This window comes from Neolamprologus multifasciatus, chromosome 7, assembly GCF_963576455.1.
Source record: "Neolamprologus multifasciatus chromosome 7, fNeoMul1.2, whole genome shotgun sequence".
Taxonomy (NCBI): Eukaryota; Metazoa; Chordata; class Actinopteri; order Cichliformes; family Cichlidae; genus Neolamprologus; species Neolamprologus multifasciatus.
The window spans coordinates 25,628,353-25,655,731 of NC_140445.1; the positions used below are offsets into that span (position 1 = coordinate 25,628,353).

At 39.2% G+C, this 27,379-nt stretch overlaps 1 protein-coding gene and 1 long non-coding RNA gene across 3 annotated transcripts in view; both read left to right on the plus strand.

Moving 5' to 3' along the window:
* The first annotated feature begins 2,112 nt into the window (after positions 1–2,112).
* Positions 2,113–27,379, plus strand: part of rai14 (retinoic acid induced 14) — a 56,665-nt gene continuing 31,398 nt past the window's right edge. The window contains exons 1-2 of one of the 2 annotated variants that reach the window (XM_085166914.1): positions 2,113–2,433; positions 3,664–3,745. In XM_085166914.1, the coding sequence (XP_085023040.1) occupies positions 3,710–3,745 (36 nt within the window). In that variant the 5' untranslated portion in view covers positions 2,113–2,433; positions 3,664–3,709. The remainder of the gene's footprint in view (positions 2,434–3,663; positions 3,746–27,379) is intronic. The other variant, XM_085166912.1, reaches the window with a different exon arrangement.
* On the plus strand, positions 3,752–26,300 carry LOC146514396 (uncharacterized). The gene is made up of 2 exons (XR_014875153.1): positions 3,752–18,288; positions 18,611–26,300. It is a non-coding gene; the product is annotated as an uncharacterized LOC146514396 (long non-coding RNA).

A 27,379-nucleotide genomic window follows, 5' to 3' on the forward strand; every position in this document is an offset into this window, starting at 1 on the left:
CATTTAAAAAAAAAATGCTGCTCATTTTCATCTGAGAAGCAGATCAGAACACACTTTATATTAGTTTATTATAAAAAAAAAATACCAACAATTTAGTAAAAATGTATAGTTTACAAGCACAGAAACCCTAAAATTAGGGGAAAAAACGTTTGAAAGAATGGCTACTATATGACACAGTGAGCTATCCTAGCATACCTTATCACATCTTAACAAATGACATAAACGTCACACCCTTACAGCTCAGACAGGTTCACACCTGTATTATTACGTTTCACCGCAGTCCTGTTGCAACATAGACCCATAACATCAACATGACTTGTTCAGCTAGCAGCATTTCTCAACTTCAGAGATGATGCACACTGAATTTACAGCCTGGAGACCAGGTGACACCCTGTGCACAACTTAAGCAAACACTCATTCATAATCTTTGGGGCTCTGAAGTGCAGTCCAGTTTTGTGGAGGTTGAATAATATTAGGGTAGAAATGTTATGATATATTAAGTCCTGCTGTGCTGATCTTCACCGTCCAACATAAAATACAATCAAAGTTTTATTTCTGTTGCTTTTCTGTCTGGTAATCATCTTTGTGTTTTACTCAGGATTTATCCATACATCAATGTTTTTCTTTCTGAGTAAAACTCAAGTGTGTTGACTTTTTTTTTTCTTACAAGGAGTGGCACACCAGACAGAGGGTTTCCACAAGAAATTAGACTATTTAATCAGTGTACAATAATTGGTGTAAAAAACAAACAAACACTGGGTATGGATTTTGGGCTAGTGCACAGCCCTTTTTCCTTGTACAGTGAAAATGACAGAGTTTCAAAATTATTCTCATTCAGTAAGTGTTTTGCAACTGTTTAGAAAATCAGGTGTCTAGCTCCCTTAAATAAAGCTTGTCGGCCAACCTAAGTGACCAAAAAATGTTTTAGCCTTTAGTAGATCTAGTCCTGCAATAGACTGGAGACCCACCAAGGGTGTACCCCATCTCTCAAACCAAGACAGCTGAGATAGGCTCATCTGTTTTGCGGTTCAACCCCGAATTGGACAATTGGATGAAAATGAATGGATGCTTTAACATTTGCAAACTATTAGCAGTTAAAGCTTAAAGATAATTGGTATCAGTACAAAGTACAACATTTGCATCTAAAATATAGTGAAACATTACATAGGATTACTTAAATAAAGCACATCCCCTTAAAGCATTTGAGTAAATTTCCTGAGCTATGTTCCAAATAAAAAGAGAAAAAAAAAAGAAAAAGAAAAGAGACACTGGACTTACCATAAACAATGCTTTTAGAGCTTCAGGAAAGCTCTATAGGGTTTCATCACTGTGATGTGTCCTTTCTAAATAATAGACTTTTCTTAGAATGTAGCATCAGTGGCACATCTCCAGGGGACCATTATTTTACAATATTTAACTTACATACATACATAAAACATTTGTCGCTGTGGCTCAGGAGATTGAGGTGGTCATCTGTAGTTAGAAGGCTGGAGGTTCAGTCCCTGGGTGCTCCAATCTGCATGCCAAAGTGTCCTTGGGAAGATACCTAACCTTGACTTGCCTCTGATGCATTCATTGGAATGTGAAAGCACATAGATGTAGAAGCGAGTGAATGTGTGTGAATGGAAGAAATGAGACATGTTGTATAAATGCTTAAGCAAAAACATGCTATGTCATGTTTATAATATATTTGATAGTTTTATATAATTACTCCATTTTAAATGTAAAAAAAACCAAACATATTTTGACCTGATAAAAGCACAGCTCTTACGCACGATACCTGCCTGTGGCACTGATGGCAAAGGAAGCTGTAATTGTTCAAAATACATTTTATTTTATTTTGTTTTAACAAATAAATAAATTGTAACCCTAAAGTGTTTTTCAAGTGTAATATAAAAGCTCGAGACATATTTTTTTGCGTTAATAATATTATATAATTATGTAGTTGAATTAATAGCTGAAGCAGAAGTTTAATGCATGAAAACGCGTGACCGCCTGTGGGCGAGGGTCCAAATGTTCTCAAATGTGCACCCCTCCGGTGGGGTTTTGTGAGAAATGCCCCTTTAACCACAACATGAATGGGGGGTACAATAGAGAACAGAACAGGGCTCGCTCGCCGCGGTCACGAGAGCTCCAGGGGAGTGACGTCACTTTCCTAAACCGGGCAGCGGCCGTTGAGTTGAGTCCCAAACCAGAGACGAGCAGGAGTCCACCAACAGCTCAACTTTTAATGAATGCGGGCCGAGGAGAGCCGCCGTGAAGGGTCGCGCCGGTTTCTCCTTCCGTATGCTCCCTCCTGGTCGACATAGCTCCACAAAGACTCGCTGTGTTCACACTTGTTCAGCGGCTAATCTGGTTTTAGCTATTTTTAAAAAGCGCTTGTCTCTTCTTTTATGTCTCGCGCTCCCCGCGACTCTCGGCACAAGGACTGGGGTAAGTGTGTCCGGTAATTTCACATCATGTAAGCAGTTTAGGTCGAAATGATGCTTAAGAGTTGAACTGTGTGTGAGTCCCGTTGGTGAATTTAAACGGAGCACAGCTCTCGTGTAAGTCCAATCTGATATCCAAGCTTTAACCGTGTCTCTCCGCGTATTCATAATATCCGTGTACAAAAAAAAAGAAGAAGAAGAAAAAAGAAATGTGGCTGTTTGATGTGCAGTGAGGCAAATATGCAAAGATTCGTTGCTTGAGACGCTCGGGTCAGAGATGCTTGTTGACAGCAGTCAGTAGTGAAGTTTGCTTTTCAGCGGGACATCCTGGACAATTCATTTTTATTCTACTCCCGTGCTTTCTGCAGAGAAATTATAACAGCACACGCCAGTTTCATTGTACGCAAAGCAGGATCAAGGTTGCCTTATGAATGCGGTTGGCAAATAGCTTGAATGTTGGCTAGATATTGCAGGAGTTATTTTGCACCCTCCCACTTCTCTAATAAGACTTAAAATCGGATTAACTCTTTCTAACTTATGCTTCTGTGCTTTCTACACATTTAAAAGATGTTTATTCCTGCACCCCAGACTGCCAGTAATGTTTGCAAAGAATCTCAAATTGCTTACACTGTGCAATGAGTTGTAATACAAGCAGACCTTGGAAATAATGAAGTAAGTTAGTTGCCCAATTTCGGCAGGAATGTGCCAAAGGATATTTGGGGGTTAAATCACTGACAAGGTCATTTCAGGCTTGAGGAACTGAAAATTACTTGAGGCAGTCAGGCTGCAAAAATACAGTCGCCAGACATCCCCAAGGGTTCTGCTGTGATTTATAACATCCTTGTAGGAAACGATAGAAAGCGAGGCATCGTAATCAGCAACAGGTTTAAAAGAGAATTGCATGTGGTACTATAAAAGAGGAGAAATTAAATGAAAAAGTGCTTCTGACATATAACAAATGTAGGACTCTTTTTGTCCCTTAGCGCTACACTACAACTCATTGATGAGGCTTTAGCAAACACTGCTCTTTAGTTTTTACAGACTACTGTTTGTCTCTGCTTCTGTGCTCTGTGTTTACAGCTCACCAAGGCTAACCTATGCGAATATAATGTTACAAAAAGCCCAAAAATTAAGTCTTCAGAAAGACGGAGTCACATTTAAAATGGGAACTAACATCACAGAGGCTAAGTTTAAACATCTGTGTGGCTTTTTTTCCCTCCCTTCTTCTTCGCAGTCTCGACTGAGCGATTGAGTGAGCGACTGCATGGGTTGGACTGAACATGAAGAGCCTCAAAGCCAAGTTTAGAAAAACTGATGTAAGTAATGTAACATGTGTTTCTGGCTGTGTATTTTGTGTACATGCAACTGTGTGTGCACATGTGCATGTCTGCATGGATGAGTCACTGTCTGTGCATGTATGTCTTGAACAGTCGGCAATGATTTTTGGCAGAATTCCTCAGTTTTTGGACTCAGCAGCAGAAGCCTGTGGCTTGTTGATATTTTGATATTTGCTGTAGGAAAAATAAATGGGTTTAGAGAACTAAAACAAATCATGATGCCCGTGTAATCCATTTTGGAGCTCTTTATAAACATACTTGATTTCGCTTGGCATGTCATGGGATTTTAAGGGCCCAAAAAAGGATGCAGAACTATTTATTGTGGTAGCTTTTTGCTTTTTTTTTACCCTGCTTGACAACGTAGAAGCTATATGCGTTTCTCTTTGAGTCACTTTGGAAACTTTTTAAATGAATCCTACAAAAACCACAGATACGTCTGACTCTGCATTGCTCCGAATGAGAATTTGATCCTGCTGACGATGAATCATTCTTTTGGGAGGAATTGCTCCAAGGTAGTTCAGTCATTTGTTCGGTCACAGTCTGAGATACTCCACACTCACAGGAAGTTAGGCGTCTCCACAGCGTCTTACTCATCTTTTGTCACAGTGACCCTAATGACACAGAGCCAAATGGCAAGACAGGAAAGGTCTGCAGAGTTTACTGGATTTAAGGTGAGGGAGGGTGTGTCAGAAGTGGAGACTTTGGCAGCTGTAGTGAGGAATGGTATCTAAATGAGACGCTTGGTTTATGTAAACAGTTTCCATGTGATCAAGTGTGTGGTGGGGCAGGATGGTGAGCTCTGATTTAATGGCATGCTCTGCTGAGAGAGAGGGAGAGAGACTGATCTGCAGAGGAGGAATTAGGTGAAGTACATGCACCCTTTTATTCAATTATACCCACAACATGAGCTGCAAGGCATAACACGACTCGGGATTATTGTGTAGTGGGCTAGATGTGTGCTAGTGGGGAGAAAATGAAACCCCCCTCGAGATCCACACGTAAACAATAAAAACAATAAAATGTGCACTTAAAATTATTCTGGGAACAACAAAACAGTATCAGCAATTTATTCCTAATGTTTGATTCCATTTTTTAAAGCTGCGTCATTGCATATAAAATCAATCAAATCATAGATAAGGTCCCCCCCTTGGAATACATTTTCTGTTTTTGTACAATAACATCAGAATATTTAACGAAACCATTAAAAATAAATGGTTGTTATTATGAATATTTTCTCAGTTAATGGTTCCCAAAGTCAGGTGCTTTTTAATTTGAGTTATTTTTTTCAAGCATTTTGATCCTTCATAACTTTTTAGGTACACAGCTGAAAGGTTTGTCAGAATGGAAATAATTTTTACACTTACTCCAGATGTCACAACCTAAACCCTAAATCACAATTATTCAGCTAATTTTTTTTTCCTGCAAGCGACATTGAGCATACATCATAGTTTTAGTAGCAAGCCTGCACCGAATTAGCATCTGTGATAGAAAGTAACAGAAAGAAGCATTGGTACCCTGGATTTTTGCTTTGTTTTCTGATAAATAACTGACGAAAACTCCAAAATACCTAAGTGATTATGGGTAAACCTTTAAGGTGTCACACCACCATGTGGGCTGGTCTTAGCACGTGCTGATTTCTCACAAGAATGACCCAGTTTTCTCTGTTATGTCTCTACTGCCGAATATCAGTAAATTATTGCAAATTCATTCAGTTATGTGGGAGGAGTACAATAGTGTCCATTGTTCTTGAAAATGTGGAGTCCAGCACTGGGCTCCAAGGTCAAACAGCTCCTTCACAGTGCGTGTAATGGATGGTGTCTGTGTCACCTTTGCCAGGTGTTTTCCTGTCTAAGCCCCTGTTATATCAGTAGCAGTTGTGAATTGTTTGAGATGCTTTTACAGTGAAATGCCCATCCTCACTAAAATAGCCAGTCGTAGGTGGCATGAGAGAGGAAAGAGAGAGCTGTGGATGTGAGCGTTGCTTAGAAACAGAACCGATGCCGTTTGCTGTCATGCATGCCTTTGCAGACCTGCCACCCACATACAGTACACTATTGCACTTTTGATTGCTTGGACAATTCATTGGTTTGTCTCCTACTTTATGTAATTGGTCCCCATTTTCATATTTGTAATTTGATGTTTGGACCTGCACTTCTGCGCCATGCATAAGTCATAGACAGTCTTTTGATAATAGCTGTCTCTCTTGTAAAATTCCATGTCAAACTGACTATATTCAGGCAATGTTTTGCTGTAAAGTAGGCCATATTTTTAAATAATTTGATAACCTCATTGATCTCCCTGCAAAAGTGTCTGTTTCTTTATGGTACACGTTCCTCATCACTCAGTCAGTATAACACCCTCAGTGTGTCTTGTATTGATTTTACTATATTCAGAAAAACAGTTTCTGTCTTACTGGCTGCTTGAAAAGTACAGTAGCCAACTTTTTTTTTTCTAAAATGTTAGATTTTTGTCACCATTTAATTAAGAACAGATGCTTAAAAGAAGCTTACTTAATTTTTTATTTTAAAAGCAAGAAACTTTCAGTAAAGCACACACTTGTTTTTATGCTGTAGAAAACTGGTTGAAACAGTACCAGGACTTTAGTCCACACAGAGTGATAAAACCTACTGGTCGTGATTAGGATATGCGGCACCAAAGTTTCACAGGCTGCTGTGTTTACCTTAGCCAATAGTCATTCCATTGCTTTTTACAGAAACCCTTAACAGCCATTAGTACTATTTCAGTCTGGCAGTGACAGATGCTCAGGAATGTCTCCCTGAAAAACAGAGGCTCCTTTAAAAGAAAAAATCAAAAAACAATAGTAACAGAAAGTTTATAAATAGCTTTTTTATGACATTAAGGTATTTCCAGACAATGTGCAATGGAAACTGTGGTTCAGTGTCAAATCTTAAATAAATGCTTCACTTTAATGATCCTTCTCAAGCTCAGCCAAACAAGCCTACATCACGAGGCTTAACAGGAAAAGACCAGCCTGTGTTAATGTCACAGTGTGATTTATGATCTCTAGAAGGTCAATGATAACACATTGAATACATGTTTTTTTCCAGTTTGAGAAGGGTTCATGATGAAAATGTATTCAAGCCGTAGCGTAGCTGTACATGACCTGTAAACTTTGTAATGACACATTTTATTCACATAAGGAAAAGCACGTGAAACAGATTACTTTACCAAAATTAAACTCCTATTTAAAACCAGGAAAACACCCTGTTCATGTCTTTAATGCCACGTCTCCCACTCAGTTTTGTTCTAACCATTGCATTGTTAGAAACTGGGGTCATTTATTTTGAATATTTACTGGATTGCACTCTGCTTTTTTCTGATGTCCTGTCCTCCTTACCGTCATAATAATAATAATAATTAAACTTACTATTACTATTAAAGTTACTATTAACTATATATAACTGCTCAAACAAGTGAAGAAGTGGAAAAAAAAGAATGCATTCAAATGCTATGCTCTCAAGCTGTTTCATGTGTTGTTTCACATGATATCTGGATTGGGGCAATAAACTTATTTGTTTCCTTCTCACCAACTGTATCTACAGAGAGGAGAGAATTTGAATGTTCAAAATAGGCTTTCACTTGAGAGAAAGCTGTGCTTTTTCCTATTATTTCTGGCTATTTTATATACAAAATTGTATTTCATAAACAAATTAAACCCTATTTAAAAAAGCTAAGTAATTTGTATCAATAAGTGAAACCCTTTTATGCTACTCTTCCTTCTTCTCATGCTTACTCACAGAAATTGCGCAAATGTGACATGCAGAATTTTCCATTTAGTGCAGCATAACAACTAGAAGTGTAATCTTAAAGTTTAATATTTAAACCTAGTATACAGTAACACTAATATGTTTATATGACATAACACCTGATCACCCTTTACACTCCCTTTGTGCCAGTTGCCCCTGCACAACTTAATCTACGATAAAGACATGGACACAAACACTTTGCTTGAATATTAAATGTGTTTATCATGGGAGTTACGTTCTAAAAATAACCTGCGATAGGTGAAATCCGCGAAGTAGCCAGTTTATTTTTTACAAATATTATAGATGTTTTAAGGCTTTAAAACCCCTCACTACACACTTTATACACTTTTCTCAGACAGACATGAACATTTTCACACTTTTCTCTCTCGTTTAAACACTCTCAAAGTTCAAACCTTTGTAGAAAAATAAGTCTAGTATTATAGAATGAAACCAAAGATCAAACCTTGTTTTCAGGTCCAAAACATGGGAATACAGCAGCTGTGAGAGAATTCAACATTAATGAATCAATGGTACGGAAGTAGAGGAAGAAAGAAGAATGAGTTGAGTAAAGTTTGACTTATCTGACGGATTTGATTCGCTTAATGCGCCTTATAATCCGGTGCTCCTTATGGTGTGAAAAATACGGTAACTTTACCTTCCTTTAGCATGTCCAGAAGTCCAACTTTTTGTGCCATGGTTAGCATCTTCGTCTGCCTTTTGGGTGCTACCGCAGGCGCCTTTGATGGTGCAAAATGTTTTGTGGACATTTTTGTGTTTGTTGGGGAGAAAACTTACAAACATACAGTACAGCACTTCAGAGTCACACTGCTAGCGATCGATGATTTATGTAAATGTGACAAGCTGAATGCATTCTGTGTTGTCCAGGAGACACGGCACAGGATTGATTGACAATGGTCTACAGCCAATCAGGACGCAGAACACAACGTGCTGTTTTTACAAAAAAAACCCATGCAAAATTGCACACACAAAAAAATTCTGCGAAACAGCAAGGCTGCGAAAGGTGAACCGAGTTATAGCGAGGGACCAGTGTATAGTGTGATCTTTCTTTGACCTTGTATTTACTTGGATAAAAAGTTAACAGTTTTGACAATGTCAAACGTGGCACGAATAGTTAAAACACCTCTGTCTTTGTGGTGTGTTGCTTTAATGTTTAGGCTGCTGTGGAAGGGTGTGTCACCTTCAGGTTTAAGTGTGATTATTTGTGAAAGAGAAGATGGGAAGAAGCCATTGGGGTTAATTGATCAGTTTTTAACCACACAGGAAAAAAACATTGCCGCTGTGTGATATGATTTTTGTTTTTTTGCCATCCTTGTGCTATACAGACTCACTGAAACAGTGGGTATAGAGCCCAGACATTGTAATTTGTTACTAATGCAGCTAAAATCTGATATTGCTGGCATATAAAACTCTGTTTGAGTGAAATGCCACCTCTATCATAAGTCAACATTTGCCATTTTCCACTATGGCTTTACTAAACTGGCGTCATCATCTCTATTATCCATGACAGAAACCAGGGCTTTCTTTCCCCATTATGTTTAGCAAATCCAGTATCATTTACTTAAATTATTTTACAGCATGTAACAACAGGTTTGATGAAATAATAGACATGAATGTAGAAACCAGCTCAAAACTGTACAGCCAGGCACACTCAGCAGAATATGCAGGCAGGTTAAGTAGATCAGCTTCCTCAAATGCTGCGCTGTGAATGCACTGTGAGGCTGAGTAGTGTGAACATGCCTCCTACGCTTGAGGTGCTCATGTATTTCCAAGTTTAATATTAAACAGTGTTAATGCTGTACAAAGAATTGACTGCGAACACAGCTAAATGTGTGATTTTTGTCACAGATTATACAGCAGCGATAATAACATGGGTTTTTCTGCACTGGGGTCATCATGGCTGTGCTCTGTCTTTTGACACCAATTCAGTGCATACCAATGCTTGATATAGAGGGAGTGGCGCCATTTTTGCTTTATCAGAATCTGCGAGCAGGTGTGCAGTTATGCAAGGTCAGTGAATCCGAAGAATTTCTCTTTACTGTTAAATGGAGAAATACCACAATAACTATGTTTGTAGCTGTAAGCTTGTCTGCTAGACTTTGTGTCTGCCTTCTAGTCCTTGTACTTGAGCATCTCTTTGGACTATGCTACTGACATTTTGGAATTTGTGGATCATTTCAGCTAAGCCTATTTACCCAAACAACCAGTATAATGAGGGTTTTTGTGTGTGTCTGTGTGTGTGTTGGAGAGAGACTTGTGTTTAAGAAAAGCAGACGGTGTAATCGGGTTTCTGGGAATGAGTTTGGAAAATGGCCACAGTGAAATTTAAAGCATTCTGCTTCAGCCATGTCTGAACAGTCAGCTTTCAAAAACTGTGCATTGGCAGTGTTATTAAGAAATATTTTAACTGTCTTGTTAAAATGAATTAAAACATAATTTAATTTAAATTCAGTTAGGTCAATGTTACTTTATTTAACCATGTAAAAAAAAAAACAAAAAAAAACTGAAGTAAGCCCAAAACCTTCTTTAAAGTAAGGTACCCTAAGGATGTAAACGCCTTTCAGTTTATTAATAACCAGCTTTGCAATGTAATATTAATGTACTTTTAATTAAAGTCTAAGCTGAACTGTTGAAGATTAATTAAGTGTAGAATATAGGCCAAGGCTCAGAACCATATGTGGTAACACTTCTATCATATGTTACATATAATCTGTATATTTAATACATGTGTTATATATTGTGTTGAAATAATGTGTTGGCAAGTATTATCTTAGTTCTGTATTAGTGTAGATGAATATGGAAGTACTCAATACGGGAGTATTGCAAAATCACATTTGAATTTCTCCACCCATACCAATAGTAAGCTTTCCTTACTGTGTGTTTAATATGATTGTTTTGTGCAAGTCTGTTTTTTGGATTTAAATATTTCGTGTAGAAAGCAGCCTTTTGGCTTTTAATTTGGAAGCGAACAAGTATTTAATTCCAGCACTGAGTAGCTGTTTCAGTTCTTGGTCGTACAAACACTTTTTGGTTGATAACAGAAATAATTGAGATTTCAGAACGCCTCCCAAATGCTACTACAGTATAATACATACTTACAGTGATATGATATGAACACTATTCTAAAAACATGTACACTCTAACTAATGTCACAGTTAAAAACTGTCAGTACGCACGGTTACATTTACAAGGTTTTAACTGTTATTTTACAGCGTACCTATTCAAATCTATGGCAACAGATTCTTACTATAAAAAAGTAGTACTTTGCTCTAGAATATAGAGTTTACAGTCTAATACTCTCAGCTTTGTTGCTGTTGTAAAAATAATATTACAGTATTCCTACTGTAAACACAGTAGGAATTGGCAGTGCTGGATCAAAACTGTTACTGTTAAATTAGCATTAGCATTAGAAAAGTACATTTTTGTAGTCACTTTCCTGAGTGTTACAATGTCACTTATTATCTATTGTAACTACCATAACCACATATCCCCACATATCTAAAAAACAACTTGCACAAAAATACTCGATGTACATGGCATATGTACAACAGAAATGTAATTGAACGCAGCATTGGGTTGTTGTATAAAAAGTGCCTATCACGTCTATTGTGCACCAAGTAATCTACGTAATTTCTCTATTAAACTGTAAATTACAGGCAGCTAGATTTGATAGCTTTTCACTTTCATTTTACACTCTGTCTATTGTAATCTGTAATCTAAAACAACAGTTTTAGCACAGTTAGTTTGTTTGCTGGTGTACTGTCCAAGAAATTGTCTTTGTTCTAGTTGGCCTATTTCCTGCACTGCAGAGTTATGATAATTCTGCCGTTTTAACAAACATCCTGAAGACAGCTGCTGGCCAGTCTGGTTGCCTATTACTAGCTAAACCTTAACACTTTTTTTAGAAACCGTTTTGATGGTTTCTAAGAACAGTGTTTCCATCAGTTTTAAAGCTTGGAAAAGAAAGAAATTATTGTATTATATGGCATTAAAAGTTACAGTAGCATGCTGTCAGTATTGTTTCTTCCTCAAAGACATCATTCTTTTAATTATTTAACTTTTCACCAAAACCGCGTAAATTTTTTTTTTTACAGTGTCATGTAACATTTTTGTAGCATACTTTTTCTTGATTGTGTCATTAGTTTGAGAAATCTTCACTGACTCTCGTGTGCTTCGACCTTTTGAGGCCGCATTAACAGCTTGGTCCCTGCGGTTTGAGCAAAGCTTCTATAAATGAGTTACCTTGCTTTAGCTGTTATCTGACTCTCAGCGTCTTACTACCCTCCCCCAAGCACATTTTCACAAGCTGGACAGTTGTGGACTGAGATGCAGACACATACTTACACACACACTGATTGACTGCATGTTATTGTCTGTGTATTCAATTATTGTTGACAGTGGTCCTGGTGTTATATCCTCTTCCAGCCCTTCAAACTGCCAGACTGCTTAAACCTGCTCCCCCAGCTGCTGGACTAAGCAGGATTACTCAAGGCTTACACACGCACACACATTCAAACACATGCATATATTCACATTCATGCGCAAAGACCACTATCAGACACACACATACCCATGCCTTATCATCCAGCCTCTCTGTGTCTAATTCATGTGTGGATTATGCGGTCTCCTCTCACTAGGCACAGCTGTTCCATAGCATACATTTAACGGAGCTGTTAGAATCTAAACTGTACACGTAGCTTTTGCTGTATTTTTGCCATATTTTTGCCATATTCAGAATATGTAGCGTCTGTATGTGGTTGTGCAAAAACGGGAGGAATGGATGGATGATTCCTTATCAGGAGTGATGAAATGTGTCCACTGTGTTAACTGGTGCAACAATGCAATCATAATCACATGCTGATAATCTGAAAACATTTATAAAAGAATGCCTTTTGCACTGGGTGGTTAAACATTGAACCAAAAGAATTTACTGGGTTATAAATGCAGAACATCAAGGAAAATCTTAGAAAAACATTACATTCTATTTCCCCCCCTGTAAAGTGTAAGAATCACTGTAATATATTCATTCTTCAATTAAAGAAGTTTTCCTTATAAGTAAGCCATAGACTGCACTTGGCAGTGTTTGATTAGGCCCAGTCTAAGTTGGTTTGGCATTTAATGGTTTGTTCTGGCTGGGTGTAGTGAAAAGGGTATTAGTACTGAGAGTGACAGTAAACCCTTAGGGACAGGCGGGCATTAATCTGGGAGACTAGGAGGAAGGGTTTGCATCTGTCTGTGTGTGTGTCAATTGTCAGCAGGAGATTAGGGAGTACACAACTCTAACGGATAATTATGACACTTGCTGCATACAATCTGAAAATATTGTATCTTAGAATTAGTTGAGAGAATATTCCAAATTGTCAAAACGCACGTGTAATGGTGATTGTAGGTTCAAAACACTTGCCATATAGTCACAGGAGCTTTAGAAACCTGGTACGGCTCACCAGCATGAACAATGAAATGGAGCTAAAAGGTTTCATCACTTAACCATTTAATTGATTGAAAATTGGTCTTCTAGCTGGATAGTGAGCCTTTGAGATGCATGTTTAGTATACCAGTATTGGTTCTTTATAGACTGGAGTTAGTTAACTGCTGACTGCACTTGCAATGCTCTCATCATTCCAGATTTACTCCACAAGAATATTAAAAAATACAGCCTTGAACTAGTTTCAATTAATCCAAGGAAAGGCAGAAGAAAATAGCTTAGGGTCTGCTTAAACATGGATCCAATTAAAACAGGACTTTCCCATGGGATCCCTTTATTTCTTATCGCCTGTGCACATGAACTGCAGACACACTGCTAGAAAACCTGCTCGTCAGCAAATACATGAAACGCAGAGCGTGTAAAGAAGAGCCGGGTATGACGATCCTGGTGTCTGCATGTGTTTGCATGCTCATTTATGTGTGGGTGTATGTTTGTGCATGGGCTAGTTTGTTGTCTCATGTGGGTGTGAAGATATCAGTGGTGATGTAAGGTTAGCCTGTTGGCTGCCTTGTGTGAGTATTGATGTAATCATGTCTGAGAGAAAGGACATTTATCAGACTGGGTTTAGGAAAAAGCATGTGTTACATCCAGCATAGCATGACTGCACTACATGTAGATGAAGTAATGAAGTAAGTAAGACCCAACAAATCACTGATAAAAATGGCGGAACCTTTAAAACAGACAGAAACCGATAAGGTGAGTGAAAGGAGTTCAGTTAATGGGGAGTAGGGAATGAAGACTGCGATGAAGTCATCAGGAGCAAAATGTGACAAAAATATGATATTACAAGAGCAAAGAAATAGTGATTGTAAATGATGAGGAAAGGATGAAAGTGTAAGAAAAAGCCTATTTCTCTGAGAAGGGTACTTAGGCTCCCTGCCCCCAGTTCAGTTCAGACGGGTTGTTTAGTTTGGCCTTCTCTGAACAACTGGAACAATGTTCATGCTAGGAGATGGATGGAGGGAGGGTTAGACACAGTTCATCTGAAAAAACTGAGACTTTCCTTTTTAAGAGACTTTTGGCATTGTACTTCTGAGAACAGTTTGTGAGACGTGTTTCTTGTTCTGTGTAATGGTTTAAAATTAAGTGAAGCAACAGACAGGTTTATGGATTAGATTGGCGTAAAGATTTCTAGCTTTTAGCTCAACACAATGTCTTTTTTAAAATAACAAACAAAAAAAACCCCCAAAACTTGATACACATGCGAGTCTACAGTTGAGTGTGTTTAAACTGGCTCCTATCTTGACTGAAGTGGAACTGTGTATTTTTTTTATACTCCCTCAACTTTATGAGCAGCCCTCTAGTGTAATGAGGCTGGTCGCTTTCCAAGTCTAGCAGTGTTTATTTATAGGGCAGGAAAAGCTATTTGTGTCAGGAGGAAGTGTTGTACGAGAACAATTTTTTTTAACTGGAGGTCCCCTTGCACACACAAAGCCCCCCTGCTGGACATCCTATGCAGTACTTTGGCTTTAAAATTGATTCGAAGTAGTGTATTTTATTGAAAAAAAAAAATTGTTAATGGGTTTCAAGTGATCTACTGCCTCTTTATAGTCTAAGGAGGTTGCAGTCTGTAATACAGTTGGTTCATTAAAGCTTTAGCTTGTACACAATTAGCTGATCCTTGTATTCACAGCAGATGTGAATGAGCACATAGTTACAGTGGGCTTTGCTCAACAGTTGGTCTTATTGTTCCTGTAACTGCACAAGTTGTTTATGACAGGAGCACAATTAAAGCTATAAAAGCAGAGGCAATTAGGAAGGTTAACTAATTTGTGTTGTTAATTTGTGTGTGTGTTTTAATAAGACAGCGCTTAGTGAAGAAGTGAAAAGAATGGAGGGAATTTATGGATGTGCTCACAGTTTTGTTTTTTGTTTAGTTTTTTTTCCCTGTGTTTATGTGTAATGCAGTGTTGGCTAGTGATTAAAAAAAACTGGGAAAGATGGAAAGAAAAGCAAACATGTCAACCATTGTCATGTCTTGTTTTAACACAAGTCAGCTACTTTATCTACTTCCCTTTGATTAACAAAAAGTTATGCAGTAAAACAATGCAAAGAACAGAGCATTCATGAGAAGGGCGAAAGCGGATCGTTGAATGAAACGGACGAACCAGAATGCTGCAACTTCAGGTGTGTGGAACTGGTTTAGCTTTCGTCCGTCAGATACACAACAAAGCACTATTTTTGCTAGAGCATGCTAGCGGGCCGTCATTATTACCATGTTTTTCGGAAAATACGGCACACTTAAAATCAATCCTTTGATTTTTCTGAAAATCGACAGTGCCCCTTATAATCCCGTGTGCCTTATGTATGAATTCTGGTTGTGTTTACTGACCTCGAAACGATTTTATGTGGTACATGGCGCTCGAAAATCTGTCAAATGTTTTAGCACGACTTTGCTAAGCTACGAACCCGCACTGCTTGATGGATTGTCGGAGCATTATGGCTATCGTAGGCAGGAGCCACTTGTTGTTAAGTGAAAATACATTGGTGGGTTTTTTGCACTAATAAAGTTGTGGAGTTGTAAAGTATTTTGTCTAGTGTGTCTTATATCATCAGTTATATCATTATTGCAAATTTTCAAGTGTATATCGTGATAAATATTTTTGGTCATATCGCCCTGCTCTAGTGTCTACCAGTTTGTGTTTTGTCCTCATCTCTATATACTCCCTCCCACCCCCAGCCAACCCCCACCCCCCCGAGCTGGACCAGGCAGGCAGCTGCCCCACCCTAAGCCTGGTTCTGCTAGAGGTTTCTTCATGTTAAAAGGAAGTTTTCTCCTTCCCACCATCGCCAAGTGCTTGCTCACAGGGGATCGTCTGATTGTTTGGGTTTTCTCTCTAATATTATATGTTCTCTACTTGGTAATATAAAGCACCTCAAGGCAACTGTTGGTGTAAATTGGCACTATATTATTAAAAATGTAATATAATTGAATAAAAGTTTTTCATCGAACCATTTAAATGTGAATGAAAGACATATTTTCACTTGCTCCTGCCCACTGCTGATTTGGTGATCCCTGCAGCAGAGCTGAGTCTATATAACATTTTAAAGCTTAGGTTACTAATTAATTTGCATATTAGGATTGGTAATAGAAAATATAAGTCTAATAAATTATGCTTCTATGGATTAAGATAGAAGCATAAAAAGTAATTACATGAGCTTTTTTGTGCTGATCTCTCTCCTGATGGTCCAGTGCACAAAAAATGTTATGTTGGGCACTACAGCTTGCTCTAGTTTTAGAGCGGAATATCTTTTGTAAAGAAAGGGTGGTGCTAAATGTTGCTGGAGATTTATAAACAAGAGTGTTAAACTAGAAAATAGTCTCATGATGTAAATTTGTCTGATTATCTAAACGTGCGGCCCACATTCGGCAGTGTTGTGAAATATGTGGCAGCATCTTTCCTTACAAAAGCAACCATCTGGTCTTTGTTTGACAGTTCTATGCTAACCCTTTCTATTCTTGCTTTCAGAGTCTATTAAACCATTGTGATGTGTATGTGTATGTGTGGACTTGTGCTTGTGTGTGCTTGCGTGTGTTTGTACTACAGAGGGCAGTAAGCAGTTTCAGCTGTGGCCTTAGAGAAAGGATGTATTGTCTGAGGACATTTGAGGATCTGTTTTGTTACAGATAAGGGGTTTGAAGTTAACGGCCACAGCTTGATCAAAGGGCAGAGATATTGTTGATGCACCAATCTCTGTATTTTCTTCTGCTTCTTTTCCTTTTATTTTGTACACTGTTCTTTCTTACATCCTCTTGACCACTTCCTGTATGTCCTGCCTTCTTCTGAATCTCAACTGTTCTCAAGCTGAAAATACTTTTGCTTGTATAGGTGTGTTTTTCCTCACTGGAGTTAAACCTTGTTGTATCTGTGTCTGACCTACTTTTAATGTGAGTAAAGCTAAAAATATTATATCTCCAGTAAACATAATGAAGATAAATGTAGGTGAGTTAACTGGTGCAAGTTTCAAATCGAGTAGTGTAGAGTGTGTGTGACTAAATAAGTTTACCTGTCTGGCACAGTGATTCTTTTTTTTAAAAATTCTAATGTCTAGTTTTTTACCTTGTCTGTTACCTATTTATACAGACACAGATTTTGCTTTTTATGAGTTTTCCTTGTATGACTCCCTAATCCTTGACAGGACATCTGGCAAAGCAATTGTTGTATTTCAATGAAATTTACCATGGATATACATTAGAATTCCTGGGAAAGGTTTTCCATAGATCTGTTGAACAATAGCGTCTCAGATGCCTTCTGGTGTTTCTGATTCTTGGGTCAATCTTAACCAGGTGGCTCAGTGAAGTTGATGTCCTGTTCTCTTTTTTTGTTGTTGTTGAGTGATTTAGAGCATACTGAAAGTAAACAGAACTACATGAAAAGTGAAAGTAGAACAAACACCTTTTCATTCCTAGATCAACATGAATGTCATTTGAGGGTAATACTATTGGGTTTCTGAAAGTAAATGTTTATGTGTTAAACTACATCTGCTCTTAGCAGTACAACTCTACAAACATACAGAATCTGATGTAGGAATTACTACTTCCTGATATTAGTTTATTTTTCCTTCTGAGAACTAAGAAGGGAAAACACAAATTGTTTATGCACAGATCTTTAGGTTAGCAAACAGGCACACAAACACACACACAACCGATAGGCATCTGTTTGCTATTTACTTTAGAAGGGCAGAGGAGTTTCAGAGCTTGACAGAGAAATGTATACCCGTGAAACACATGTAGAAAAAGAGTGAGTCTTTGAAAAGAGTACAAGTCAACAGAAGTCAGAGTTATGCCACTTTAATATTTCTGTCTCTCAGTATCTTTCTAACACAGTAGTTCCTTTTTCTTGGGTCTTTACTACTGTTAAATGCTGGCTTCTTGCTCTCTTGTTCTTGCCCTTTCTGCCTGCTTCAGGCTTGGACAAACAGGAATCGCTTAGTGTTATCAGCACAGTCTTTGTGTGTCTTAATGAGCGTCAGGGCAAAGACAGAGAGGGAACACACACTCTGAGTGCAGTGTAAACACTTGATGCAGACTTAGAAATAGAAAGAAGGGGGGATCTTAAAACTAACACCGGCAAACAGCCAAAGGCAGGGGAAACTGACTGAAACCGAGAGAGAGAGAGGAAGTAAAAACCCATAGTAGAAGCAGTATGGCGGAGTCTTACTAGTTAATAATCTCAGAATAAGTGACCTGTGACATGTTGCTTAGGCAAAGCACGTGTATATTATTCAGAGTTATTCAGGGTTCATGTGTTGTGCACTCACTTATGTCAGTGTTTTTCAAATCTGTTTTGCTTTTTGCTTCATTGTGTCCAACTTACACATAACAAGGAACAAAACTTCTGCTAATCTATTGTTTTTCAGTGATAATTAATCTGCCAAGTTTTACTTTGAACAGATTAATAATTTTTTTATGTTAAAACACTGTAAAATCATATTTGTTGACTAATCTGTTAACTAATTGTTTCAGCTCTAATGAGCACTTCAAGGTTAATGAGAAAAACTTGGACTGGTCTGCCTTTTGGTGCAGATAAAAACATTCATATAGTGTAGGGTCAAGGTCCTGCAATATTAGAGAAAGAGCCCCTGTGATCCAGCAATCCCCTGTGAGCAAACACTTGGATGTGGTGGTGAGGAAGAACTCCATTTTAACAGGAAGACCTCAGGCATTATAGGCCTAAGCCAGGCTGTGAGACGGGTTGGCCATCTGCCATGACTGGTTGGGGCAGGGTGAGCATAGAGGAAAAAGATTAGCATAGAGACAACAAACAACCCACATGAAAGACGTTTGGCTGGCTGGTGGGAACAGAAAGGGAGAGATCAGACTCACAGTTAATGTAATAGCGATTATATAAGGCCATACAGAGTAGAGGCAAGGTGCCCAGCACATCACCTAAACAGAACATTTCTGTGCATTTTAAAGACTTGATTCTCAAAATCTAACCCCATCATTGTCTTCAAATTGACTTTCCTTTTCAGAAAAAAAAATGCTTTCCTTCAGGAGCTACATATTTAAATACTAATATACCTGACATACTATTATACTTGTAAATATTAGACATGTTTTTAACAATAATTCTTTAATAATCCTTAATAAACTCACTAATAAATCTCAGTGAAGTGAAATTCTGCATTACAAATAATAATTCATCTTTCCTTGGTGGTGTGCTAGCTTATACATTTTCCTGTCTTTTTTTTTTCTTCTTTTTTCTATTTCTTTCTTTGCCTGTCCCGTTTGGCTCTTTTGCCATCAGAATTATTGTCTAAAGGCGAAGAAAGATGCCCAACGGACTTAGTTTACCAAATGGACCATCCCAGCCTTGCCGTAATGGTCTATTTGATTCACCTTTTATTGTTTCTTTTATTTTATTTTCACTTGCTAAATATGGGACAGACTTGACTGGGGAAAAGAAAGGGGAGAAAGAAAGAGGGAAAGAAAAACAGCGGGGAAGAGGGACGGGGATAAAGGGCAAAAAACAAAAACCAACAAAATAAGCAGAAAAAAATACATATATCAATCACCTGGATCGCCTGTTGAGAAAGAAAAAAGAAAATAAGCAGAAGAAAAAAAGAGCATTATAATAAACAACATCACGATGATCTATGGGAATATAACAGTAAATACTAAATATTAAACATTATTGTGTAGCACGTAAGATCAACAGCACACAGTGTGCTTTGAGGTAGGAGCCAAAAAGGGTGTAGTTTGTGTCTGTGAGCACCCGTGTGTACACCTGTGAGTGTGAGCGCGCTTGTATTTAAAAGGTTCCTTCATGTAATGATCTGCTAGAGCAGTGGTTCCCAAACTTTTTTTGCTGGGCCCCCTTTGTTTTACAACAAAAATGCCCCCCCCCCCCTCCCCCGCGTGTGCACACGCACAAACACCACACGCAGTTACTGTCCCTCTATTTAGAAAGGCAGAGGCGTCACGGTGTGATTCTTTTACGTGTAGTTGGTTTTTTTCCCTGTGTAATAATATTCAACATTGCAATCAATACATTTTCAAAAAGAGAGAGTGAGATACTGTTTGTCCGTGATTTAGACAGGGGGAACAAATTGTGGCAGGATCAGCCTGATATTATTTGTATCCCGCTGTAACTTTACTGTATAAAGAGCTAACATCTCCAAAATGTCAGGAGTAGTTAGTCATTACAACAAGTGTTTGAACTAAAAATCAAGAATGTGGGATACTGTTTGCCCGTGATTTGAAGAGCCCAACACTTTGGGAAGGTCTGTGCTAGAGGGTGTGGGGAGCCACGGCCCCGTCCTCCAGGGCATGAAGCAGGTATGGAGGAGATCAAAACTCCAGGCATCCAGAGGCCCTCAGAACACAAGAGACCAAGGAAGACCAACAGAGGGGCAGCCGTGCCACTATCCCAGAAAGAGCTGAGGAGAGTCCCAGATGAGGGGTCACTCAGCAGCCGCGGAGCAGAAGCCAGGGGGGGTTGCAGTGACGTGCCCGTGAGCTCCGCCGGCAGCCAGCTGTGCCAGAGTGACCGAGCCCCAGGCCGAGAGGCCAAGGGCTCCAGCCCCCGACAAGCAGCCACCAGGAATGAGCCGGTGTGTACCTGGACGCCCATCCCCGGACACAAAGAACCACCAATGCACCGATGTCTGAGGGCGTCTGCCACTGGCAGGGGAAGTGGTGGGGGGAGATAGGCCTCCATATCTTGAAGGGCCTGAGATGTCCCTAGAGAGGTGGCGTCTGATACCCGACCTGACATATGGACACAGACAAACAGGCACACACAGATACAAACATCCATTCCCATCCTCATGCTCTCATATGCAATTACTCAACACTCACCCAACGTGGAGACAGACATAAAGAGACACTGTACACACAATCACACTCTCCAAGCGTACTCTAAGCCCCAGGTCTAGGAACCCTTGCCCCTGGAAGGGGAAACTGCACCCAGACCCAGGTAATGTTACCCTTTTCCCTGTGGTGGAGAGGAGCAGACTGCCCTGACTCGGCAGCAGCAGGGAGGCCCCACATTCCAGACCCCAATCGGACGGCCAACTCCTCCTCCCAGACCCCCCGCTCCAACAGGCAACAGAGAACGGGGGTGTGTGAAGACTCCAAACCTCCCTCCGCCCGCGCATATGTAGTGTTGATGCATGCATGTTCTAAGGTGCATTTAAAACCCAGGAGAGCATGGAGCTACCTGCCAGAGAGCAGCAGGTAAGCGCATAGCCCCTCCTGACCCCAGTAGGCTCCCCCATACTCCGCAACCCGCCAGGGAAAGGGGGCCCAGGCCCATTCGGACCGGGGCCCAGTTCAGCTGCGCCGCCCGGCCCCACCACAGAGAAAACTGCACCCACCCCGTCATCCACTCATCTTCCAGACTACACAAGACAACTGACACCCAGGCTGAGATCTTCCTCCACCTCTCCTATATCTCCCCCTCCTGCAGAGTGAGTTCCTGAAGAGAGGAGACCTCCTGCAAGATGTAACAGCCTCCCCCACCAGTTGAAGAGCCCCCCAGGTGGCTCGATGCACAGGTGGCACCCTGCGCCAGGGCCGGGCCACCATACACCCACCCGCCCACAACCCCGGCGACACACCAACCAGGACCCAAGCTCCCAAGGCCCAGCCAGGGCCCCAGCCCAGAGACGGAGCACCCACAGAACCCCACGCCTGTCCTGGACCCACCCAGGGGCAGCCAGGCTACCAGGTCAGTAACCGTCAGGACAGACCCTCCCCTGGCCCCACTGCACGCAGCCATGAGGAAACCGTCACCTAAGAGCCAACAGAGCCCTTAATAGGCCATGACCGCAACCCCGGGTTGAGCCCTCCGAGGAAGATGCTCTTGGGGAATCCCCCGACGCCCCAAGCCTGTCTTACATTTGTATACATTTTTTTTTGTTGTAGAAAAACTTGAAAATACACTTCTTGTTCAACCTTTTTGTTGGAGCTGACATCTTTGCTGATATTGCACCACCTCTGCCACTACATGATTATTTCATCAGCCTCCTGTTGATGACACCAGTTGTGTATGTGGCTGAAAGTGGAGCAGTGCATTCCGCTCCACTTAAATCTGTCCAATACAATGTAGTCTAACGCTATCGCTGTCATGCTGCTCTGATGCGACTGCCCTTCATTCCTTCTTCGGCTTTGCAAAGTCACATAGGCCATTAGGAGCGATCATGTTATAGTAGACATCAGTGCTAGTGGCAATTTTTATCCCAACATGCAGTTCTTGTTAATGGGACCACAGCATTCACTATCCCACTGTATCTCAACTATATCATCACCTGTTGTGTAGGTATTTAAGAACCAGCATAGTACTTTATTGCACAGGAAGGAAGACTTGCTTGAAAATAGAAGTGAAGTGGTACAAATGATTTAAAGTGTCGCCCTACACTGTAGACATTGTAGGCTTTTAGATGAAGTGTACTTAAAGTGAAAGATGTTGTGAAGTAGGCAGTAATTAAAAGATGGGGATAGTGGGCCATTCTACTCTGTTCTTTTGACCTAAATATTCTGAAGTTCTTTGAAACAAAGTAACTGACAACCAACAAAAGCATGAAAAAATGTTCACTGAAGCAAATATGCAGGGTGCTGCTACGCTTGTACTAGTGGTGTTTATTATAGCGGAGTAAAACTCTTGACTGAAAAAAATACATCACTTCAGCTCACCGATCCTTAGGCTTGTATGACTGACCATCTTTAAGGGGAGCTTTATTTCTCCTTGGGCGTGATCGCATTTCAAGGAAAAGGCATTCGTTTAATTTCAGCTTGTATTAAATAGCCTAGTCCAGCGGTCTCCAACCTTTTTTTCCCCACGGACCGGTTTATGCCGACAATATTTTCATGGACCGGCCTTTAAGGTGTCGCGCATAAATACAACAAAATAAAACTAGTACTGGTACCGAAAAAAAGAAACTTTATTCATAACACACGTGAAAAGACCAAGGAAAACCGAGTAAACGATAAAAACGATAACAAAATAACGCTGAAAACTGATAAAAACCCTGAAAACTATACATTTCACACCTGAGCCTCAACTCTCGCGGCCCGGTACCAAACGACTCACGGACTGGTACCGGTCCGAGGCCTGGGGGTTGGGGACCGCTGGCCTAGTCTATCTCCTCCTTAATGGGTGGGCCAATCTGAATAAAACTTTGCACAAACAACGCCATGCATATAACAATTATGTACATCTATATGTTTTTATGTTTATTATAAATACCAACTCTTTTGAGTTTCCTATACATTACGTTCATTTCATCATAAACCTGCAAATGAATTGTTACGTTTTCCATTTGCATTTGATTCATGTCACATGTTCAGCGTATGTCAACCAAATGTAACATGTAACCAAATTTTGCATTCATACTGGAATTTGTTCAACTCGCCACTAAATGTGAAATGAAGAATTTGAAAAAGTGCCCAGAGAGCACATAGGGTGGGTTTTTGCAAGTATTTATAATTAAGTAATAAGTGTCTCTGACTGCTTTGATATTCAGTTTGTCATCCAAGGGGGTGGGTTTGTTTTACTACTATTTCTGGATTACAAAGGCACTCAATTACCACAGTAGGTTCTGCCCTTCCTGGTTTCCACAAAACAAGATAAGGAAAGTGCTGGCCACACTAAACAAGTACTGTCCCTGTTTAATTAAATGTCTTGAATTGTGTAAATAAACTACTTATATTTTGTTTGTTTATATTAGTCAAAGTTTTGGGGAAACAAGCACAGAATTGGTATTAATTTCTATTTTCTAACCTCATTTTTGTCACTTCTGTTCCAATCCCAAGCACAACTATGTTGTATGAGTGATTGAAGTACATGCTGCATGTATGAAATCACCAGACTTACAATAATGTAAAAGTAAAAAGCAATGTTAGTTAATTAACTAATAATTAATTAATATCATGTCTCAGATAATTTCCAACATGTGACATATATGGCAGTTAATGTGTGAAAATAGCCTTGTTTTGCTTTTTCCTCCCAAAATTTTGGGTTTAGTTGGGGTTGCCCATATGTACTATACATTGTAAATCTTAGTCCTCTGGTGGAAATAAAACCCGAAAGCTGTAAAACCCTGTTAATTTAAAGGTTCCTGTGTATTCTTGTAAACAAATAGAAGTTATATTTGCATGTATTTTTTCCATTAACATATAATGTTCATTTTTGTTTTTGTGCATGTTTTGAGTTTATATGGCTCCCACCTTAAACAGTTCTCCCTTTTAAAAGAAGTTGGATCTCAGTGGGGCTTCCTGGTTAAATGAAAGAACTAATAATTGTATGTGGTGTGGTAAGATTAATAAAACATTTAAAAGCCCTTTATTAAATGTTTTGTCACATGTACAGCATGTGTGCAGGTGTTTTCCAGTCTTATTTGGTTTTGTTTGTTACGTTGCTATATTTTAACACCATGTGTGTTAAGGGAATGTTTCTCTGTAATTTATTTAAAATCAAATCTGTAATGGTTCTTGGATGTATTACATGTGCCTGATAGAGCCCATCTTCTACTTGCACACCTCAAATCTTACCCCCCCCCCCCCTTTTTTTTTTCCTGTGTCTTCTCAATGTCCAGCTGAATGTTTTTCTAACCAATCTGTTATTTCCAGTCTGTCAGAGAACCTTCTCGTGCTACCACATGGATATCATGTGTGCGTGGGGGTGGTATTGCTTTTCCAGAGTTAGCTTTTAAAAAAATAGCAGGAATACTCCTCTGTTCTCAGCCATCTTACACATTACATTTGAAAACACAAACACATTTTAATATTTTTTCATACTCAATAATCTGTTAATTACCTTGTGGCTTATTAGGCTGCAGAGCTCAGTGGTCATTTTGCTCTTTCGGTGACAGGAGTGACAGGCTATTTTTATAGCCCAGCATTTTTCCACCAGTTGTGCAAAATGTATTGCAGTGGTTGCATTTGGGTGTTTGCCACAGAGGTTACTTACACTCTGTGTTGCTTTGCCTGCTTATTGCGCTCCTAAAATAGCGTCCAGTCTACCACCACAGGTATTTCTAGAGTCAGAGAGTTCACCTCCTTGTCATGTGTAGGTCAGTGGGCTATCAGGTCAAGATCTAATATTGTACTGCATCCTAATATGCACAGGTGTTTGTAGGAATAGCTGACACATGAACTTGTTTGCTGTTATGTTTGGGGTCATGGATTCAGTTCTCTCCCTGATTCTGCTATTAGATTTAAGGAACCTCTTCCAATATTCCCCAGTAAAGGTTTCCTTAAATACATTTCCTGTTAATAAAGTAGGTCATTATAGAAGTGTTTCAGCTATGCCAAATCTTGCTCATTTCATAGCTGTATCCTGCAATTAAAGCTTGCTGTGCTGTATCTTGTACCATCAAACTGCTCTGTAGCAAGATGGTCTTTGAATGAGATCAGGCTAGAAGCTTTCCAATAGCTGACTTCTTTCTGTGTGAGTAGCCTATCAGTGGTATAAAGGGCCATTTGGTTTGTGTATGCGTTCTTTGGTGAGTGTGTCTAGACTGGATACTGTGAGTGTGTGCTCTTGTACACATATGATAACAAATGTTTTGTGTGGGCTACAGCAGAGCCGAGAAACATTCCTCCCTGTGAGAAACATTACTCACATTTTGGGCATCACGGCTACTTTGACTGCAAAGTTAACATGCTGATATGAGTGTTAACAAATTGAGCATACCATTTGTTCACATTATTATTGATGTTATTTGATAAGTTAGTAGATAGGAGATAAGTCTTAAAGTCAGTAAAAAGTCTTTGATAATATGAAAAATATGGGACAGTGTATGCAATACAATAAAAACAGTACACACTGATTTGCAAATCTCATAAAACCCATAGTTTATTCACAACACAACAAGAAAATATTTAAACTGGAATAGTGTAACATTTAAAAAAAAAAAAAAAGGTGGTGGCAGTAACACATCTCAAAAGTTTACATGGGGCAACAAAAAGCTGGAAAGTAAGCAGTACTAAGATGAAAAAGCTGGCAGAATAGTTTCTGTCTAATTAGTAGAGATGGCACGATACCACTTTTTTATGTCCGATACCGATACCGATATCATAAATTTGGATATCTGCCGATACCGATATGAATCCGATATAGTGTGTTTTTTAATCAGTAAAACTGTTTTTTTAATATCTTGCTGCTTTTTGTATAAGTTCATACTCAAGTTAAAAAACAACAACAACACTAAAGCTATTCTGTTATACCTGTATGTAAAAAAAAACAAAAAAAACAAAACAAAACAAAAAAAAACAAAACAAAAAAAAAAACAAAACAAAACAAAAAAAAAAAACACACTGCACCCAAAATATTTCATAGATCAGCAACACTGATCAATCTAATAAAGTTAAACCTACCCCATCCTCCCTATTCTGGTATTTTAAAGAGTACTTAGCAGAAATATTAAGCAACCTAACTAATAGGGTTGCAAACTCCCAGCAAAAGAAAATAGGGAACCACCCTCTTCCTCATGATGCTTAATCAATGTAATCAACTTTAATTTGATGCAGGGTGAAAAAAATTCACAGAAATAAATTATTTTTCAAGAATAATTAAATAGATTCAACATCTTTCTTCAACAGAATTGCAGACTGCACAGATGGTACCTTCCCAAAGGAAAAAGTACTACTACTAAAAAGTACTAGGGTATGTTAGACTTAACAGTTACTATATACAGTAATGGACTTCTATACATTTTACATCAGATTAAAACTTTGGGTGTAAGATTCAGATAATTATTAAATAATTAAAAGCTAGATATTTTAAATGAGAATAAGAAAGAAAAGTATGTCTTTGTGCCCCCTTTTGCCTGTTCATGCCCTATCGGCCCCCCTGGCTAAACTTTGCTAGATCTGCCCCTGCACAGTTACCAGCCGTCAGCTGCATAGAAAAAGATCCTGGTCTAGAAAGTAATATCAAATAAATTCTAACAACAGCTTATCAAGCTTAATAGTGCTGCTGTTGTTCAGCCGCTGGTTTCCTCTTTCTGGTGAGAAGTGGGCCAAAAGAAAAAAAAGAGAGACGGACTCGCGACAGAAAAGCCGATCAGCTGATCATTAAGCAGTTTCACGATTGAAGTAGCAGCAGGAGAGAGAGAGAAGAGGCAGTTGCTCTATATATCGGTTGTTAAGCTTAACGCGGGAATGCTTTACAAACATTCAGAGATGAACTTACACACTTGCTTTACTTCTCTCTGAGATAACTTCCTCGGAGATGAAATGTTTGCTAGCAGGCTACAAATACACACAGCCGCTCTATCACGTGACCACACTGCTCCGGCTAGCCATGTCGCCAAGTTTTGTGAGGTGTTTTTTTGATATTTAATGGATCGGATTACATTTTTTATTTCTCTCCGATATCCGATCCAGTAATTTAG